The following is an 11,292-nucleotide window of genomic DNA, read 5'->3' on the forward strand; positions in this document are numbered from 1 at the left end:
AGCTGGCCGAAGCGGCGGCGCGGCGTCGGAGCGGGCGGAATCGCTCGTCGGAGCGGGGAACTGGCGGCGGCAGAGGGAGAGGAGACGGCGGAGGGGAGTAGGGTTTGCGAACCGAACTCCCCTCCGCGAACCCTTTTAATAGGGGTCGTGCGGTGGGTTTCTCGGGCCCCCGAACTTTCGATTCGGGCCGGCCCATGTATTCGGGCGCTGATCTGCGCGCGTTTCGGCCCGAACCCGTAAATCCGCCGGAAAAGTTCAGTTCCGGCGGGATTTACGGGCTCTGTTAGAGATGCTCTTAGAACCATCTCATGGCACGTTTGGCCCATCTGGACATGCCATGGAGAGGTTTTGAGCTTCCAGATGGCATCTCAGCTCCACCTTGGTCCCATGGCCCTCCTTCTCGATAAAAAAAGGTGTTGCAAAATACGCGGATCCAATTGAGGCCAGGAAGGTTCATGAAAGTCAAAAACTACGTGGAGAAAAAATTCCTTCCTATATACCGAATAAAGGGAGTTTCATAGGAAATCAGAAAAGTCATTATTTTAATGGTGAACTATCGTTATAATCAAATAATGAGATATTGATATAATATAAACTAAAATATTTATAGATATGTTTCCCACATATCAATAATGTCTCTGTGTTAGATAGGCATCGAGAAGGTGGATGTTGCAATGACGAGTCAAGTTTAAGAAATAATAGTTTGCAGGGAGAAAAAAAAATGCTAATTTGACGTGAGAATATCTGGTAAAATTGATAAGGTCACAAAGGAGAAAAGGAAATGATGACATGACTGCACTAGAGCACATTTTCTAAGACAAGATATTGAGCAACCTTCATGGATAAACAATGTTCTTTAACACAAGCTATCTATCTAGTTCACAATCTATTATCACGGCTAGGTTCATCGAAGAGAGGGCTTCAAATCTAGTTCCCACATGGGTATATTTCAGTGAATTATTTTCAGACATTTTTTTTATTGAGGTAGCAATATATAAGTTTCCAACAGTTTCATAAGAAGTTACCATGGTAATTTTAGCACTAATACCATTGTAATTTGAAGCTGAAACAATTATCATTGACACATACCATCCGGGGGTTTAGTTTTTAAAGATCTCGTTGAGACCAAGCAAACCATAATGAAAGATCATAAATTCTATCCACGGTTTACAAGTTAAAGTATTTTGCGGTTTAAATAAAGCAGTAAGAAGAAAACAATTAGAATAAGTTGGGTGTTACGCTGGTGCAAACTCATGCGTCTATAGTAAAATTCGAAAAGGTTACTAGACTTCTGGTTTGTGTAGATATGACATAAAAGACTATAAACCTTGGTAGGTGGAGTCATGTCACCTACTGGCTCTAGTAAGAACTTTATTATTGGCAACACACGCTCGGGCAATATGTGCTACAAATTAAACTAGAATGGGAGTATGCAACTTCCTCACCTAGTACAAGTACATATATAGGATAAATATATAGGATAAATATTTACTACCACTGGGTGTAGTTACACTCATACCTAATATACTACCATACGGAAATATATATACGATAATTTATCGGTTTGAGTATGTTCGTATACTATATCTAAGATACTCCAAATCAAGTTTGGTGAAAAAATGCTTGAGGTCATGAAGTGGAACCTAATGGACTGTTTGCGCACCTGAAGATCGTGTTTGGTTGAGAAATAAAATGAAATGGCGTGGTTCCTTTAATTCCCTTCACATGCGAAATGCATCAAATCTTCAAAATTGTCGGAATCTCCTCTCATCCCTGTATGCTAAACATAGCACACGCTAGCTCACCTCCTCTATTCCATTGTCTCTCTTCAGCTAAACGCAACCCCGTGACTTCTTCACCTCGTCTATTTTTAGAGTTTGCCCCATACCACTCTTCAACCAAAGATAGGAACTTAACCAACCCATTTATCTTTTTTAGCTAAAAACAAACACGGGGATGGGACAATTACATTCCATTTCAATTCGTTCGTGATACTTGCCTGTTGAGCTGAATGCATGTTAACTAGTTTGATGTGCTTAAGATCTTCCCCTAACTTACAGATGTGTCTAAGACTCGACCGTAGATAACATAATTGTACCAGCATGCAGCTGTACATAAGGATGGCACAATGCGATGTGGTAGTGTACAGTAAGCCAGTACTACTAGCTGTTGCTAGGCTTGCACGTACTCTGGCCGCCCGGTCCAGAGCTATAGCTTTGTGCCGCACACACACACTTAATTTCGTTCAGACTCCCTGCGCGCCTGGCTTGCAATCCCTATCTAGCTAATCGCCGAACTGCATAAATATGGTGTGGCGTGCACCTGCAGTCACCGGCTCACTACTAGCTGCTAGTAACAATCTCCCCCTCCCTCTCTGTTCATCTCTTTCTCTCTCTCCGAAGCAAGAGGAGGAAGAACAAGGGGAAGGAAGAGGAGGAGGAGAGCTCCTTGATCATGGTGATGATGGATGGCAGCTTGGACGCGGAGAAGATCGCGGCGTATTTCAAGGGCAAGAGCATCCTGGTCACCGGCGCCACCGGCTTCCTCGGAAAGAGTAAGTACAAAATACAAATACAAGAAAGTTCAGCTTAGCTTCTTAATTAATACTCCTAGTACCGTCGTAATCAACACTGCCCGTGCAAGTTGCCTGATGAATTTGGCTGACGATCGGCGATGGCTTTGCGGCACTGTCCGACCGATCTCTGCACTGCTATTTTGCGTTGATCTATGCCTGCCTTTCATGCCATGCAGTTCTTGTGGAGAAGATACTCCGGGTGCAGCCTGACGTGAGGAAGATCTACCTGCTCGTGCGCGCCATCGACGCCGACTCTGCCAAGCAACGCGTCGAAGCAGAGGTTCTGATTAACTCCAACTTGCACTGTTTAAACCTGTAATTAAGCTAACTAGGTACTATCCTCCAGCCAAGCTCACAAACGAAATGGATGTGTAGATATGGTGTCATGCTGGCCATTACTCATATCGACATGGTGTAGATTTCTCACACATAGGGTGGTCAATTATGATCGTGCATGCAGCTAGCGCAGCAGCAGCACGTGGATTCATCAATTCTTGCATGTAAAATGGCGTTTAGAGAGCAACCGATTCTACCGCGATACCCCATGCATGACCATGACCTACCCTCTTTCTCCTCCATACTTTATGGGGATGTTGTGTCAGCCTGCTCTCTCCCCCCCCCCCTTCAAAATTTAAAACTTGTGAAGATTTTCAACCACAAGTCCAGTTTAAAAAAAACGCTTCAGATATCCGAGTTTTATGGAAATCCGGTGAAACTTTGAAAAACTTTATGACACGTGCTGGGATCTATTTTGAAACTATTTGTTTTAGTGTGTTTTGAACTTTGTTCATTTTTGTTTCACGATGCTTTGAAATTGTTTTAGACGCGTAGAATAAACCTAGCTATCAGATAGCGAGCAATTTGATGTTGTTTCATTAGGTTTTATTGTGAATTATGACGTTTCACTGTGTTTTTTTACCGGGTCTACGGCGGGCTTACGCCGGCCTAAACATCACATAAAACAAACGCCCAAGGCGTGAACAGAATCCATTACAAAGTTTCATTGTGTTTCGGAATTTAGGTTTTTCAAGTCTGTTAATTTTACGCTTCTTCAAAAGATATCATCTTAATAAAAACACAAGTTCAAACATATTGTTATTTTAATAATTATTATGACATACAAGACCCTTTTAAATTTAGGCTTGACAAAATAAATTGGTAAACTAATGCATGGATGGGAGAGAGAGAGTGGGATGTGAGAAGCGTTGTACCATATATGTATGCTTGCATGTCTAAATCTTATACTCCCTCCGTTACATAACTCTTGTAACGAATTTGGATGTATTTATTCATAAAATCTGTCTATATACATATAAATTTATGACATGAATTATGTAACGGAGGGTGTAGCAGAGAAGAGAAAAATCAACGGTGCCAGTACATGCTAGAAATTTTTCCTGGGGTTTTACATCTCTCGTCAGCATCGTCCATCCATGTCCGTCCTAGTCGAGACTAGGTAGTGCTGCCATGTAGCTCTACTGTGACGATCGAGACACGGGGAGATGTTTGTCATGCGTACGATGATGGACTGATGGAACACTGTCTAGCTTAATTTGTGCTGCAACGTAACGTCCAATATTTAACGCATTAGACAGTCGTGTAGACATCAAGGTGCGATCGATGCATCGGTCCACGTACGCATATGCATATGCTTAGTCACGTCGTGTACCATGTCGATCTAGTAGCACTAACTGTTCGTCATGGCAGCACCTACCCCATGTCTCTTGCATGTGTTTTGCCCAATCAAGGCAGACCCGTTCAGTTTGGTTTGTCACAATAAAAAATAACCACAGTAAAATAAAATTTTGGGTCACCACTAAATTTTGGAGTTGATTGCATACATAGTTGCCAAAAGTTTGGCATGGCCATTCCCCATTAGCATAGTTTAGTACATTTTCCCTGCCAATATTGACCAAAACTAACCAAAATATTGGTTATGAAATTTTCAATCGTTTATAAATGTGTAAGTATAAGGTCCTGTTTCTTATTAAGAAAAATCCTATTGTGAAACAATATTTCATGACAAATCTAATGGTATCATTTCACCGAACCAACCTTATTACTCCCTCCAATCCATAATAAGTGTCGTGGTTTTAGTAACCATAACACTTATTATGGAGTATTTTTATTTGTGAAAGTGGAGAAGTTTGGATGTAAAACGTCGTACATTCAGACTGAGGTTGTGACATCAATATGCATGGAGAGCGGCTAAATTATGCTGCGTCCTTATCAGAAGTAATGAGGCTAGCAGGCACACCCAATGAATGAGGCATATGGAGGGTTGGTTGATTTGTGGAAATGGTGTCGATCCATGAATGTGTACCCTACACACCACTATATATGCATCACCAATAATTCAGCCAAAAGAGAGGAGTAAAAGTAGTAATAGATCCGCTGGCAGTGGTACTTCGGTCAGACACGGCTAGTAGTAAAATCCACCATATAGATACGACATGTCCATGTTCATAGTTACTATGGGGCATGCGCATGTTCATATGCCCGAGCATCTCCAAGATCTTGGGGTTATGACCTTCTGTGATAGTAATAGTACAATATTTATTTTACTTCAAATTTTCATGAAATTAGATGCTTTTTACTAGAAGTTTATGCTGCAAAAATATAAGTTTTTCGAAAAATGGATGGTGATGATGCAGGTGACAGACGCCGAGCTCTTCTGTCTCCTGAGAGAGAAGCATGGCAAAGGAGGATTCGAGCTGTTTGTGGATGAGAAGATTGTCCCTTTAGCAGGTGATGTCATTTTCGAGAACATGGGGCTAGATGCTCCCATGTTGGAGGAACTAGCTAAGGAGGTGGACATCATCGTTAATGGAGCCGCAACCACCAACTTCTACGAAAGGTCTGCACACAAGTTGTTTTGTTTTGTTTTTATGAGAAAAAACATTGAATCATTGATTATATATTTCTATGCTACTAGTTTCTAACACATAATAATACGTTTTGATTTGTAGATATGATGTTGCATTGGATGTGAATGTTATGGGGGTGAAATACCTGTGCCAGTTCGCCAAGAAGTGTGCCAATCTCAAGATGCTCCTCCATGTTTCCACCGGTCAGTACTTTTTTTTTTGTCTCTACGATCAGTGGAATGTAACCAAGTTACTGACAAGAATGTTGGACGTTTGCAGCGTTTGCAGCGGGCGACAGGGAAGGGCTGATCATGGAGAAGCCGTTCAAGAAGGGGGAGACTCTGAAGGAAGGCACGTATCTGGACATCGATGCCGAGCTGCGTCTCGTCGGCGACGTCAAGAAGGAGCTGCTGCAGGACGGCTCCGGCGACCACGACAAGACGGAGCGGAAGGCCATGAAGGAGCTGGGCCTGCAGCGGTCCCGGCACTTCGGGTGGTCCAACACGTACGTGTTCACCAAGGCCATGGGCGAGATGATGCTGGGGCAGCTCCACGGCGCCATACCGGCGGTGATCCTGCGGCCCAGCATCATCACCAGCATCTTCAGGGACCCGGTCCCCGGGTGGATGCAGGGGACGAGGACTATCGACTCCATCATCATCGGCTATGCCAAGCAGAACCTGTCGTGCTTCCTGGCGGACCTGGAGCTGACCATGGACGTCATCCCGGGGGACATGGTGGCCAACGCCATGATGGCGGCCATGGTGGCGCACTCCGGGGAGGAAGGTGCGGAGGTGATGTACCACACCACCTCCTCGCTGCGCAACCCGGCGCCCTACGGCGTGCTCTACGAGTCGGGGCGCCGCCACTTCTACGAGAACCCACGGCTCGGCAAGGACGGCAGGGTCATCCCCACCAAGGAGATGCACTTCTTCAAGACCATTGCCAGCTTCCACCTCTACATGCTCGTCAAGTACAAGCTCCCGCTCGAGATCCTGCACCTGGTGAACCTGCTCCTCTGCGGGCTCTTCTCGCAGCTCTACGAAGATCTCAATCGGAAGTACAAGTTCGTCGTCCATCTCGTCGACGTCTACGGGCCATTTGCCTTCTTCAGAGGATGGTAAATCACTCTAGCTGCTACAGTAGTCCCCAAGATACTTGCTACATGAACAGCTAGCTAACTGATCTCCCATTCTCTTCTTCTTGCTTGGCTGATCAAAGCTTCGACGACATGAACTTGGAGCGGCTGAGGTTGACAATGGCAGCGGCCAGCCCCGAGGAAGACTTGTTCAATTTTGATCCCAAGACCATCGACTGGAAAGAGTACTTCTACAAGATCCACATTCCTGGTATCCTCAAGTATGTGCTCAAGTAAAGCTGCAGCAGTTTTTCCTATACACGTTATGTCACAGTTACAACTTATTTTATCCACAAGAGCGGAAAGCCCACGTCCCACGTCCGACACATAAAGTCTATTTGTTCTTCTTACTATATTGGAATGTGATAAAGGGAAGAAGACGTCCGCTAGACTGTTGGATTATTGTACCAGAAAAGCACCACATCTTGATCAATGATAGTGTGTGCATTCTGGTGTTGTATGTTCAGGTTTTGTGTAATTTGGTCATGTAGTAAAAATGATATGTAATAACAATCTCTATGTATCAAGGTCAAGTGTAATCATGTGTGCCAATGAGGGCTTAAAACAGGGATGCTGTTCCGTACTAGTGTCAATTCATGTTCAGTTCACCATCTTATGTGCCGCTCAGATTTAGTACCAGGAACCCGCGCAATCAATCTTTCTCACTGGGTAAACACGTGCAGAGACAGAAACCCGAAACAATTAAACAACAGATCAGAGAAAGGCACAGAGTAACAAGGCATGCAGGGAAGTTCTTTCCAAATTTAAATGTACTTGGTATAAATGTTTGAAAGCAATATGTTACAATGTGGTCTGTCATATGCAGAATTTACCCCCAATGTTTGTTCAGTAGGAAGCTTCTTTTCCTTCCTATGCTTTGCTTCTAAAAACATAAGAGATTATTTTAACTATGAGAGTTGATCTGAACCATGACACTTCAGCTCAAACAGTCAGAACAGATCTCTTGTTCTCAGAGGACGTCTGTTAAATTGTCGTTGCATTCATAAGCAGGTTCTTCACATATTCAAGGACCTTTGGGAGATCGACTGTCCATGCGACTGAAATGGGTTTGTAACCTGACCATGGATTTTCTGAATTCCACCTGTAATGTTATGTGAAACAGCAATTAGTAACATATGTAGATAACTGAATAACTGCAGCATCATGAAATTCTGTTCTAAATTTAGACCAGTGTGTTCACACGCATGAGATGCTTAAATCATAATACGGAAATGTCTGTAAGAACTGATGTTAATCACTCATAAATAGTATGATCGTACTTCTTCAATCCATGATCCATCAAAGTATGTCCGGTGCAAATGCCCTGGGTCTCAACTCTCACGACACCCTTCTTAAATGTGAAGTACTCAGGATGAACTAAGGCCGTGAAGCTCACAGGATCATGGAGGAAAATCCCTGAATAGAATGCCATGATCAGCTGAAACTGGATTTACTGATTTACTGTCAATTTTAGCAAAAGCATACAAAAAAGAGGGGCCTACTATATACTACCATGGAAGCCGTCAGACTTGGTATGCCAATCTCTGTAGAACTTGCACATGTCACACAAGAATTGTGCATGCTTCCCTTTTGAGTTTCTTAGCTCCAAGAGATCCTCGTCTGCATTAGAGAAATTCACACAGTGGGTTAGAAATTAACCCCCCATGCTCACAACTTGAACTATGGAGATGATGCTCATATAAAGGGACAACCTTTAAAGCAGACTTGAGTTGTTATGTTAATGCCAACCACATCAATATCTGCTCCTGAGGTAAAAACTACGTCCGCTGCATCTGGATCTCCATAGATCTGCAGAATTGTGCATTCAAGATTTAATACATGTGTCTCTATTTTGCTTCCTCGTAAATTAGCATTGTGTGTAATGCACATGACAGTACATTTGCTTCAGCAGCCGGGTTGACATTTCCAGCCGCGAAGAAAGCTCCACCCAGTACAACTATTTTCTTGACCTTGCTTGCAAAGGAAGAGTCCTTTTTGATGGCCTAAGAAATAACAAAAGCTACCTATTAGCAAATTGTATGTCATACACATAATGGTTAACAGATTTATCCTGCAACTGTAAGCTTACCAACGCTACGTTTGTCAGGGGTCCCAGGGCGAGTACAGAGATCTCTCCAGGAAACTGGGAGACCTTATTAACCAAGAACTCGGCAGCACTTTCCTCGACCTTCTTAGTAGTAGGTGCAGGAAGGAACAAATTACCAAGGCCATCAGATCCATGAACAAAGTCAGCAACACGTGGTTCTCCTCCCTAAAATACAGAAGGCATATCGTTAATCATTCAGCTGGCCAACTGAAACTGTACTATAACACATATACTAAATAGGTAGCATAGTTAGTATTATTGTAAGTCACATGTCTGAAACCCATCTATCTACCATATAAAATATGGATGCTGATGTGGCATGCCAACAAGCATATAATTCAACATGTAGTATAAACAGAAATGAACAAATATCTTAGCCGTATCACCCACTAGTACAAAAAAAGAAAAAAGAAATAGTGCAACTTGTACTTCCATCTGACAGTAGCAAAATAATTTTGATGGATGCTAGTCAAGTAGGCTCTCGGAGTCATTTTCAATTGATGGCACAAACTGTGCATTTGCCTCAGTTAAAACAGTATAAATATCAAGCTGCAAAACTATGAGGAAGTTTGAAATTGTGCGAAATTACTGTATAAACTATTGTATGTACCTTAAGAGGCTCAGGGCTGCCCTCTGCAACTGGAACCTCGGGATGCCCTGCTCTCTCACACTGTCAATTGAAGAATCAAAACAGTTAGCAAACCAAAGCAACAAGAAGGTAACAAAATTCAGCCATGTCCGATGCTCACCAGCAAGAGTGCATTGCGTGTAGCATACTCTGTAGTGACATTGCCAAATATGGTCGTCAGCCCGATGATCTCCACACTTGGTTCTTCGAAAGCCATTAGGATCGTCATGCTATCATCTGAAAACCAGATTGCAGAGAAAGCAGATAGTGAGAAGCGAGCATACGAATCAACTTTCTAAAATTCAGATTTTTTTAGGGAAATGTTTGTTTCCTGAAAAATGCAAAAGCTTTGCATCTCGATGCATTCATAGAAGAAAACTTATGTGCAAGTCCGAGACCGAACTAACACCCCGATATTACAACAACTACACGCCTAAAAGCTAGAAACCCATGGTTAGCAGCACGGTCAGGCCAACCGCCTCCGCTCTCGCCCACAAACAGGCCCCAGCCCGGATCATGTCAAGAAGACCAGCAATGTCTGGCTGCATATTGTCAAAGACCGCAACATTACAATGCAGCCGGGTCAACCACGTCGTGCCTTTGTATATTATTATCGGGAGTGTAGCATTTGCAAATAATGTACAATGGTTGCTTGAAGGGGCTGGGAGCTTAGCTACGGCACTGTAATACGACTCGGTTACGGCGTTGTCAAGTGTAAAGTAGTTGTACGCAAGTTACTACTGAATTGTTCAGCATGCTGACTGAGTAATCCTCTTAACCGAAGAAAAACAGCCAGTATGACATCTTTTGTACTCGGCTCCACCGAAGAGAAGATGACAACCCGTCGCGATCATGGTGTTGGCGGCACGGCGCCATCGTTTTCAGCGGCAGGCTGGGCTGCCCAACCCCGTGCGAGGAAAGTAGTGCCGGTATAGTAGTTAAACTGGGCGTTCTTCTACTGCTTAGGGGCAGACGTTAACAAAGAATATAAATTTCTGCCTGACGAGCTCCACCATTGACTGAATTTTCGTCAATTGCGGGCGTAATTGGGTGCGTAAGGGAAGAGAAAACAGGGGAACCGCAGCGCAAGAAAGAAAGAAACAATGGAAGGGGGAGGGAGGGAGGAGGCGCACCGATGCCGGGATCGGTGTCGATGATGATCCTGTCGCGGCGGATCTGCCCGTCCTGCTCCATCCCCGGCTGGCCGGATCCCTCCGATCGGAATCTGGAAGAAAGGAAGCAGGGGCGCCGACCAGAGAGGAGAGCCAAGTGGATGAGTGAGACAAGCGGGACGCAACCTCCTTCCTCTCTCTTTCTCCAGCTCGGCCAACGAACTTATATAGAGGACAGGGGCGACGACGGTGACGACGACGGTGCGAGCTGAACCAGGTTCGGGGAAAAGCCAGTGAGTTCGTTTTTGGGGAAAAGGAAAAGAGGATCGGATCTCAGCCGTCGGACCTGTCTTGCTTTGTCTGCCAGCTGTGGGACAAGAATAACGAATCAGCAATGTCCGAAAGTTTGTACCACTTTTCTTTGCTCCTTTCAGTATAATAAAAGGTGAATGATACGCATATTCGGGCCAAATTCCAGCGTATCATTCACAACACAAGAACTATGCTAGGACAGCTCTTCTTGCTTCCACGCCTCATTGTCTCGACTAAAACTTTCCTATGAGAAAAGGGTAAACATGATAACAAGGTACATTTTCTTTTGAGCCTTTGCGCTCTGAGTTTTATGAGTTGGGTTCGTCGATGCCTCGTATCACTCATGCTCCTCCTTTTGTAGTGCAAAGGCGGAGCTCATGCCGTTCATGTCAAAAGGAAAAAAACAGAGTACGTTGAATATGTTGTATATTGAGTTGCGTGCCCATGGATAATGACATAATGTGATGTATTCATGGAGCATATCTATCAAAGGTTCTTCTTCCATGCAAATCTCAAAGGCCGTATATGAATCTTCTTAATTGCTCTAAACTTA

The 11,292-nt window shown here is 43.8% G+C and overlaps 2 protein-coding genes across 2 annotated transcripts; one reads left to right on the forward strand and one right to left on the reverse strand.

Annotated features, from left to right (window-relative positions):
• The first annotated feature begins 2,282 nt into the window (after positions 1 to 2,282).
• On the forward strand, positions 2,283 to 7,147 carry LOC127315978 (fatty acyl-CoA reductase 1). The gene is made up of 6 exons (XM_051346405.2): positions 2,283 to 2,554; positions 2,752 to 2,855; positions 5,230 to 5,432; positions 5,545 to 5,645; positions 5,722 to 6,562; positions 6,664 to 7,147. The coding sequence occupies exons 1-6, from the start codon at positions 2,455 to 2,457 to the stop codon at positions 6,815 to 6,817; spliced, it is 1,503 nt and encodes a 500-aa protein (XP_051202365.1). The 5' UTR covers positions 2,283 to 2,454; the 3' UTR covers positions 6,818 to 7,147.
• A 165-nt stretch (positions 7,148 to 7,312) lies between these two features.
• On the reverse strand, positions 7,313 to 10,654 carry LOC127315979 (probable uridine nucleosidase 1). The gene is made up of 9 exons (XM_051346406.2): positions 10,449 to 10,654; positions 9,437 to 9,552; positions 9,298 to 9,357; positions 8,670 to 8,852; positions 8,479 to 8,583; positions 8,293 to 8,389; positions 8,093 to 8,200; positions 7,861 to 7,996; positions 7,313 to 7,682 (listed from the first exon to the last, which is right to left on the reverse strand). Exons 1-9 carry the CDS (start codon positions 10,507 to 10,509, stop codon positions 7,565 to 7,567), a joined length of 984 nt encoding a protein of 327 aa, XP_051202366.1. The 5' UTR covers positions 10,510 to 10,654; the 3' UTR covers positions 7,313 to 7,564.
• Positions 10,655 to 11,292: the final 638 nt, after the last annotated feature.

This window comes from Lolium perenne, chromosome 7, assembly GCF_019359855.2.
Source record: "Lolium perenne isolate Kyuss_39 chromosome 7, Kyuss_2.0, whole genome shotgun sequence".
Lineage (NCBI taxonomy): Eukaryota > Viridiplantae > Streptophyta > Magnoliopsida > Poales > Poaceae > Lolium > Lolium perenne.

Bases quoted from the DNA above. Each gene is read 5' to 3' on its own strand.
- LOC127315978 (XM_051346405.2), top strand. From the start codon at position 2,455: ATGGTGATGATGGATGGCAGCTTGGACGCGGAGAAGATCGCGGCGTAT. The intron at 2,555-2,751 runs GTAAGTACAAAA...CATGCCATGCAG, and splicing joins CACCGGCTTCCTCGGAAAGA to TTCTTGTGGAGAAGATACTC. The intron at 5,646-5,721 runs GTCAGTACTTTT...GGACGTTTGCAG, and splicing joins GCTCCTCCATGTTTCCACCG to CGTTTGCAGCGGGCGACAGG.
- LOC127315979 (XM_051346406.2), bottom strand. From the start codon at position 10,509: ATGGAGCAGGACGGGCAGATCCGCCGCGACAGGATCATCATCGACACC. The intron at 8,584-8,669 runs GTAAGCTTACAG...GTTATTTCTTAG, and splicing joins CCCTGACAAACGTAGCGTTG to GCCATCAAAAAGGACTCTTC. The intron at 8,201-8,292 runs GTTGTCCCTTTA...TCTCTAATGCAG, and splicing joins AACTCAAGTCTGCTTTAAAG to ACGAGGATCTCTTGGAGCTA.